This window comes from Lathyrus oleraceus, chromosome 6 (genome assembly GCF_024323335.1).
Source record: "Lathyrus oleraceus cultivar Zhongwan6 chromosome 6, CAAS_Psat_ZW6_1.0, whole genome shotgun sequence".
Taxonomy (NCBI): Eukaryota; Viridiplantae; Streptophyta; class Magnoliopsida; order Fabales; family Fabaceae; genus Lathyrus; species Lathyrus oleraceus.
In genome coordinates this window covers 2,400,957-2,410,447 of record NC_066584.1, presented here as the reverse complement: position 1 = coordinate 2,410,447, position 9,491 = coordinate 2,400,957, and the positions used below count along the sequence as shown (strand labels likewise).

The 9,491-nt window shown below is 35.5% G+C and overlaps 1 protein-coding gene across 1 annotated transcript; it reads left to right on the top strand.

The window, feature by feature from the left end:
• The first annotated feature begins 5,876 nt into the window (after positions 1 to 5,876).
• LOC127093471 (uncharacterized) lies at positions 5,877 to 9,141 on the top strand. The gene is made up of 3 exons (XM_051032404.1): positions 5,877 to 6,569; positions 6,761 to 6,861; positions 8,147 to 9,141. The coding sequence occupies exons 1-3, from the start codon at positions 6,028 to 6,030 to the stop codon at positions 8,776 to 8,778; spliced, it is 1,275 nt and encodes a 424-aa protein (XP_050888361.1). The 5' UTR covers positions 5,877 to 6,027; the 3' UTR covers positions 8,779 to 9,141.
• Positions 9,142 to 9,491: the final 350 nt, after the last annotated feature.

Genomic DNA, 9,491 nt, shown 5'->3' with positions numbered 1-9,491 from the left:
TGTCCCACCACAAAACATCACTCTGCATCCTCATTTATGACCCCCATAGTCTGGCATGTCTTCCCCTCATAATTTGAGAGCACCATGTTATGGGACCTCAAGTCTGTGTCGAACTTCCCTATTTTTCCCAACAAGAAATAGGTCATTAAATTAACAGTTGCCCCGTCATCTACCAGAATTTTATTCACCATAGTATTCTCTACTTTTGCTTTTATAAATAGGTCTTTCAAATTATTTTTCACTACCTCATGAGGTCTTTAGAAAAACTCATTATGTTCCTCGATACAACCGCTGCTCATCTCGAAATAGCACACTAGTTTGTGTTTCACCATCTCTTCTTCCTCACAATCTTCAGGTTCAACAACTTCCGTTACACAATTGTTCTCCCTAGGAAGTACGGACACCACGTTGTATAGCACATTAAAATCATCTACCGACCCAGAGTCGAAATTGTCAGTCACTAGCTCGTCCTTCTTCGATGGTACCTCTTCCTTCGCCTTCCCTTCGCTTTTTCCTTTGACTGACTCGTCTTAGGAGAAAACAGTTGTCTCCCAATTGGTTTCCTCACTTGTTCCTTTACTTGACTTCGGTATGGCTTATTATTATTATTGGATTTTGTCGCTTCCTTCTGAGCTTTCTTCTTTCTCTGAAATCTCCTCCATTGAGTTCTCGACATCAGGTTCTTATCTTTATAATTACCGGGACCACATGAGCGCCTCTCTGACATCTCAAAATTATCTAGATAGGTCAACGATGAACCTCGACCCATTTCTAAATTCCTCCACTTCTAATTCCCAGATAACTCTTTGCCATCATATTTCGTCAACCTCCTTTGGGGAGCATTGGATGTTGGCACATATGTACCAGGCTTACCTTTTGGTGGTTAAGGAACTGCTTCTTCTTCTGAGGCACCCCCTATTTTTGAAATAGAACCGAGGCTTATTCTTCCTCCAATTTTCTCTTTTCTTTTCCTGTTGGGCGCTTTCAACCTTCTTTGCAACCTTTTTACCGAGCACAGTGTTGCATCTAGGACACATCGTTACTTCTGAATCTCCAATTTTGCATATGTGGAGAAACTCCTGAAATCCCTCTTCGGCCTTAAGGTAAACATCCTCAATCTGGTTCTCACTTTCAAACTCTGCCATGTCAAAATCCTTAGTAATTTCGACTGTGTAGATTGCCACAGGCTCCACGTAAATGGCGTCCCCAACTTGTAGCGAGTCATAGTCGATCTTCATTTGAGCTTTACCTTTGGCAAATTTCAGTCTTCCTTCATTCAATGCATTCTGAATAGGATCCCTGAAAAGAAAACATTGTGAGGTCTTATGCCCTAGAAAATTATGATATTTACAAAACCCTTGTTTCTTCATTTGTTCAAATGGTGGTACTTTCGTGCATGGTGGCACTAGTACTTGACCATCTGCGACAAACAGGTCGAAAATTTCATCGCATTTGGTCACGTCGAAGGTATAGGTTTTCTTAGGGAATTTATCAGTTTTCTCAGGTTTAGAAGGATTCTTCCCATTTGCAGGCATAAGCAACATACACACACATGGGGGAGCCGACTTTAATTTAGCCACATCGACCATAATTTCTTCGACATGGTTATATTCGACATCTGACGTCAAGTCATTTTCTTCCATATCAATGAAAGCCACACGTTCCTTCTTACCCCTGTTTACTTTGGCTTTCTCAGCCTTCAGTCTTTCGACCTATCGAACTCTGTCATCCAACTGAGCCATATCTCTCATATACTGTGTATCTAATTTCTATCTAATATAGTAATCTAATCCCCCAGCAGCCATTTCAACTAGCTTGTGCTCAGGAACTTGGGTAAAACATCGTGTCTTTAATAATTGGAACCGATTTAAGTAATCATTGATTGATTCATCGAACTTTCGCTTCAAACTCGATAATTCTTTCAGACTAATCTTATATTTCCCCATGTAAAACTGCTTATGGAACAAACTTTCTAATCGAGTCCAATCATTGATGAAATAGGCAGGGAGGGTTGTAAACCATGTAAAAGTGTTTTTTGCAAGAGAACTAGGAAAGTATCTCATCCTTAAGTTTTGATTATTCACTATGTCTCCCGCTTCAGTCAAATTTTGGGCAATATGCTCGACAATAGATTCATTTGTATCACCAATAAATTTGGTGAACTTTGGGACTTTCCATCCCCTTGGTAGTTCAACTTTCAACACACATTCTAACAAATGAGATGTATAATTTGGCCTTTGCAGGCCGATGTTCACACCATTTTAATCCATTATCCGTTCGAGAATGGCTGCAAGGTTATTTTCTCCAAACATATTTCCTTGTTGAACTTGATGAACGACTTGACCAGCGTAGTGGTTTTGATTAACCATTATGACAGGTTGACGCTCAACTTCCCTATGCATCTCTTATTCTACTATCCGAGGCACAAAATGTTTCCCATGATTCACCATGTTTTCCTCCAAGGCTACCCCTTCATTTCGAACTTGCCTAATGACTTGGGGTTGTACAACAGGTCGAACTTGCGTTGGTGGAGTGCCAAAGAAATCAGTAATTCAATTCATTTGAGTTACCAATTGCTGGTAACTCTGATTCGTATTTTGAATAAATGGGTTAAATATAGTACCCATTTGTTGGGCAAGAGTATTTACCATATCATGGTTACTCTCATCCATCTGATGTCCCATTGCCATTATAGAATTCGTCATAAATGTTGGCATTGCACGGGAATTAAATCCCATTCCCATCTGAGGTGGTATAGTTCGACCGTGGTTACCTATGGCCGACCCAGACTCCAATATTGGAGAATACATATTTGCAACATTATTAGAAAATGTTGAAGGATTAATATGTAGGTCTTCCATCACTGATGTAGGCATCCCATAAGGTTGCTCACACCTCGACACGGGCATTGTAAAACCTGTGGCGAACCTCCTAAATTATGTCGCCATAATCGGTCTAGGAATCACTAGGTGACTCTGGGTTACTAAAGGGGAAAAGTCGTCCCTTCTTGCACAATTGATGGTGTAACCTTCATTGACGGTATAATGGTTGTGCTAGTAATCGAAGGGATTGGCTTAGTCGGCGTCGCAATAACCGTGCCTACCCTAGTGCTATTAGAGGGTTGTTATCCATTATCGCTTATGGGAATAACCATTCTTCTGATGTATTTCCTCGTAGGTTTGCTAACTTCTCTCCTGGTTATCTTACCACTTCTTAATCTCATGCGCACTCATAAAATGAGAAGTCAATGAAATGAAGAACTTAACAATGATATTTTTCAAAATGAAAAGTAGAAATTCACACAAAAAGGGTCCTATTGGGCGTGCCAATTTGTTTACTGGTAAACTTCATAAACAAAACAAGTTTCTATTAATACTTAAGGGATCAAACTCGAAAACATCCCAAAACATATTTGTGTGAATGACCTTTGAACATATTGCTATTGAAATCAAAATGAAATGTTTGAGATGATAATTAGAACTTGATAGAAATCGAAATGTAAAAGATTTAAAAGTAAAGTGACTGAAGTCGAAACGTAAAGAATTTAAAGTAAAATGACTAAAAGTAACTTAAATGCAAGAATGACTTGAATGTCAAATGCTTGAAGTTTATAAATATGGAACGCATACGTACATTTCCTCACTCGTTTCTCAACAACACATGTACTTTGAGTTTGTAAGATTTTTAGTACAATTGTGGACCCCTACACCATAAGCAAGTGTCTACTTATATACTAGTCTAAAATAATTGCCTACAACGGTCGATTAAACACACCGCACCACATTTTTTCTCCATGCAACCGTTGTCTTCAACAAACTTCCACGTGTCTCTGAATAATCATCTGATCCTATCCAATTATGACTCATTCAACTAATCAGAATAACCAACCTAAATATTAGAAATTTCACTAAGTCCAGACTCCATAAATACTCCTTGATCCTTGACTGCATGATTCAACTAGAAATTGCCAAGTTATCCTTCGACAGGTCTAAGTCATCAAATCAATTTATGATCTCAATTGACCACGTTCGATATCACACCTCATCATGGCATGCCATTGTGTCTTACTTACCATTAATGTCCATGTCGAAAATCCAAGGTAACAATTCATTTGAAGGATCATTACTACTATGTTATAAGCCCCAAATGCATTTCATCAAAGACTAATTCTTCTTCAAGTATGGCTTATCCTATTTCAATTTTTTTAACTTATGATCATTTTTTTCCAAAACATCAGACATACCTTGCAGCCATCACTAATGTTGAAGAGTCAAAATCATATTCGAAAACAGAAAATGATCAGTATGGTAGGAAGCAATTTCACAAGAACTTAAAGCCTTGGAAGATAATGAAATTTGGGCAACTCACTTACCTTTAGAGAGAAATTTGGCAAGGTGCAAATGGTTATATAATATTAAGAACAAGGCTACATGAGAGATTAAGAAATATAAAGCTCAATTAGTATGGAAAGGTTTCACACAAGTAGAAGGCGAATAATTCAATGAGACATTTACAATTGTAGGAAAAATGACTATTATTAGATGCTTACTAACTATTGCAATTGCAAAAAAATGGGAGCTTCATCAAATGAATGTTAGCAACACATTTTTTCATAGAGATCCCAATGAAGAAGTGTACACGAGTCCACCTCAATGATACAAAGTTCCCGATAAAAATATGGTTTATCGCCTAAAGAAGTTTTTTTATGGTCTAAAACAAGGTTCTAGAAATCGGTACTCAAAACTTTCCTTGTCCTTGATCAATTATGATTTTAAAGAAAGGAAAGCATATCATAGCCTTTTTACCTATGAATGTGAATCCAATTTTATTGCAGTCTTAATTTATGTTGATGATTTGGTCATGGTTGGCAATGATTCAACTCCTTCTATCAAATTCAAACAATATAATAACAATTATTTTCATATGGAGGATCTTGAAAATTTGAAGTATTTTCTTGGTTTAGAATTAGTTCGAGGATCGGTAGGAGTCAAAGAAAATACACTTTAGACATTCTTAATGGCATGCTTGGTTGTAATCCATCTCCTTTTCCAATGGAACAAAATCACAAACTAACTCTAGCTAACATACAACATTTTTTCAGAACCATCAAGCTATAGAAGATTAGTGGGACACCTTATTTACCTGACTTTTACCAGACCATAAATAACATATTCAGTTCATATTCTAAGTCAATTTATGCAAACCCATCTTAAAGATCACTATGCTATCGCGACTTAGATAGGGCGTCATATCTTATTACTAGAAAATTTGTTTCTGAATATTTTATGAAACTTAGGAATACATCCATATTTTATAAGACAAAGAAACAAGTTACAATTTCAAGTCCTCGAGTGAGGCATAATATCATGCATTGATTCATACTATTAATGAAATACCATGATTACGTAATTTGCTAACAACTCTCCAAACTCCTTGCACCACTCCTACACTCTACACTGTGATAATCAAGCAACTTTTATTTAGTTGTCAATCCAACTTTTCATGAGAGGGCCAAATATATAGAAATAAATTGTCATTTTATTTATGAACATATAAAATCTATTGTTATCTTTACAACTTATTTGTCAACCGAACAACAAACAAACATATTCACAAAAATCTAAACTAAATATATTTTATAACTTAAATATATCTTATCCAATATTTAAACTAAATATATTTGACAAACACTTTTGCTTATATTTTATTTTGAATAAAGTACACATAATATAAGAAAAATGTAGTAATATTGATCTAACTCATTTAAAATAATTTGATTTAGTACAAGATACTCAACAAGAAAATTTCAATTGTAAAAAATTCTAACATTAATTAATAAATACCCTGCCCCACCACAAAACATCACTCTGCATCCTCATTTATGACCCATCTGGCATCTCTCTCATTTCACAAACTCTTTCAAAAAATTGTTAGAAAATAGAATAGTGAACAAAACAACCCTCTTCCTCTTCCTCAATCTCTCTCTTTCATGAAAGAGAGAATACATTTTTTCTTTCACTCTTCCTAATGGCTCTCCTCACTAATCCCTCTGAACAATCTCACTCCAAAAAAACACTCCCAAAACAAAAACACAAAACCCAACAACAACAACAACTGAATCAAAAGCAAAAACAAAAACAGAAACAAAAACAAAAACAAAAGCCACCATCTTCATGGGACCAAATCAAAAACATCCTAACTTGCAAACAGATCGAAGGCTCCACCGTTCACGATCCTTCAAAACCAAACAACAGTTACTCAAAACTAGGTTCATCTTGTAGCTCAATTTGTAGCTTCAGAGATGCCGTTCATGGAAACACTCGAGTTGTTCATAGGTCTGATAATTCATCCCCAGAAAGTAGCATCTTAGGTCAAGAAACAAGTTTACTCAAAAGAAAACCTGTCACTACCACTGCTTCATCGTCATCATCATCAAGAACTCGCTCTTCTGCATCATGTTCTGGGAAATCCAACGGTGGAAATAACTACACGTCATCATCTTCCAGAGGAATGCAGTTTAGAAAACTCTCTGGATGTTATGAATGTCACATGATCGTTGACCCTAGCAGGTAAAAACTTGAGAACCTTTTCTTCTTTGTTTTCACTAAATTCTAAGGTTTAAAAAATATCGGCCAAACCGATTCCACTGCGAGTATCACAATCAGTGTCGTAATACTTGTATACCAAACGCAAAAATCTCAACGCAACTGACTCCTTTTTTTAATGTTTTTTCTTTTGATGTGATTGGAAAATGAAACAGGTTAGCAATTCCTAGGAGCACAGTGTGTGCTTGTGATCAATGTGGAGAGGTTTTCCCTAAGATTGAAAGCTTGCAGCTTCATCAAGCTGTTCGTCATGCTGGTATAATTTTAATTTTAATTTTTCTTTCCTTTAAGACCAAAACATGCAATAACAGTAATTCAATTTATTGTATCACATTTACTATGTGACCCTGTTTACACACTGTTCGACAACATATTAACTCAAAATTTTCCATAAATAAAAAAGAGTGTAAAAATAAGGATTGATTTAAGTTTTTGGAGTCTAGTGTATACATGAAAAAATAAATAAAGGCCTAATCAATATTTTATGAAACTCTATTTAATTATAGTTTATTCTTCGAAAACTTAAAATAATATCCGATAATTCGCTTTGTAAGTCCTCAAAACGGTTATGGTAATAATAGTTTTCTTTTTAAGTTCCAATGTACTAGTACTAGTATACGGTAACAAGAATATATATCTGGTGGTTTTGTTCTACTAGCTAGATGGCTATAGTTGTTGTGTGTTTATATCAAATTATGTGTCAAATTTCCTTTGTGCTATAAAATTCAATCATAATATATGGGGAATCATAAATCTAATTTAAAGCAAGCTTCGAAATTTGAAACAAGGAGAAGCTAAAAGGACCACCATCCATGCATGTCATTATAAGCTGGTACTATAATATACTATACTCCATTTATTTTAATCAACACTTTAATTGTTTTCATAAAACAAAACTAGTAGTACTCTGTAACATCCACATAGATGTAAATTTTAAAAAAATTTATAGCATTGATGCATCACCATCAGCCATTGACTCACAATATTTATCACTTATGCACATGCACCCACCAAACAAACAGTGCATTTGTTACTAGTCTTAAACGTACACACAAGTAGTTTCTTGTTTAAAAGACTTATACGTACGAAACGACAGTTGTATAGTGTAAGAAAGATTAATGATATTCATCTACCTCTTGCCAAATGTAACAAACTGACAAATATCAATTTCAAATCACAAATAACCACTATCTTACCAAAGTAAATTTTCAAGATAGAAAATTCATTATTTTTTGACCCACACTATTTTCTCCTATAGAAACTTATCATTAGTCAGAGACTATATTTAGTTCACACTATTAATTATAGGCACTTCTTCCTATAGAAATCTAACCCTTTTTTCATGTATATGATTTCCGATATGCACTTCTGAAATTGTAGCCGCAATAACACTGATGCATGATGCAATTTTGCATTATTCCTGCGACTATAATGTAATTGAATAAAAGATTATATTGGACAATTTTGTAGCTATTTGTACAATTAAAAAAAAATAGAATTTCAAATTTAATAATTTTGCAAGAATTGTATTTGTGAAACAGTTTCAGAGCTGGGTCCGGAAGATTCGGGTCGGAACATAGTGGAAATAATATTCAAGTCAAGCTGGTTGAAGAGGGAGAGTCCAATGTGTAAGATCGAACGGATATTAAAAGTTCACAACACTCAACGAACAATCCAACGGTTCGAGGAATGCAGAGACGCAGTAAAATCCCGTGCAACCGCAACTACAAAGAAAAACCCCCGGTGTGCCGCAGACGGCAACGAACTCCTTCGTTTCCACAGCACAACCTTATCCTGCGCACTAGGCGCACGTGGATCCTCCGCCTTGTGCGCCACCGTACCTGGTTGCGGAGTGTGCACGATCATCCGGCACGGTTTTCAGAACAAAGGAGGTGTGAAAACCAACGCTAGCAGTGGTAAGGCCCACGACAATTCCATTGAAAGGATTGGAGAAGATTCTAGAAGAGCGATGCTGGTGTGCCGTGTGATTGCCGGAAAAGTGAAGCGCGTGGCGGAGGAAGGTGCGCCACCGATAACGGAGGAGGAAACGATGTCGTTTGATTCTGTTGCGGGGGACGCGGGAATCTACTCGAATCTCGAGGATTTAACAGTTTTCAATCCAAGGGCTATCCTTCCTTGTTTCGTGGTAATCTACAAGGTGCTTCCATGCTGAATAATGAATTTTGATTATGATTTAATCTTGGATTTGGAGTAACTTAATTAAGTTTAATTAAGTTAATAAAATAGTAGTACCTAGTAGTAAATTTGCAGTACCATTTTCGTCCCCAATCTTGATACGCGATGGAATATCTTACATTAATTAAATATTTGATGGAAGTCTTCATCTATAAATAATGTAGGGAAATGATTTTTATTGATATTTTTTGGATTGAGAATTAATGTGAGGACGTGTCGTTAAGATTGAGGACGAAAATGGAATATATTATGTCCTTATCATTAATTTGTTATTATTAGGAAAATGTTTCTCCTAATTCTAGATGGGTCAACTATAAATACATGTTGATGGGTTGCTACACTTTGGTTGTTAATTATTACATTATTATTATTATTATTATTATATGCTGGTTGGAAAAAAGCTTAATAATTAACTCAATAATTATTAATGGTTAGATTATCTTTTGTATGTCGGCAAGCCAATATGTGTGTTTTTTATATGCAATGTATCAAACTCTTGATCAAAGATTCAAAAGTCCAACATCTATAAATTGTATAATATTTATTAGTTGTATATTATAGCTTTTATAAATAGAGACATCTTCGTTTAGAACACAATTTTATAAAATTGAGTTAACCTGATATAAATTTTATGGTAAAGTTGTAGTTACCCATTCAGATTATCTTCTTTTTTTATTTGGCCAATTGGCC

Coding starts and splice junctions, on each gene's coding strand:
- LOC127093471 (XM_051032404.1), top strand. CDS start 6,028: ATGGCTCTCCTCACTAATCCCTCTGAACAATCTCACTCCAAAAAAACA. Junction 6,570..6,760: donor ATGATCGTTGACCCTAGCAG/GTAAAAACTTGA, acceptor AAAATGAAACAG/GTTAGCAATTCCTAGGAGCA. Junction 6,862..8,146: donor TCAAGCTGTTCGTCATGCTG/GTATAATTTTAA, acceptor TTTGTGAAACAG/TTTCAGAGCTGGGTCCGGAA.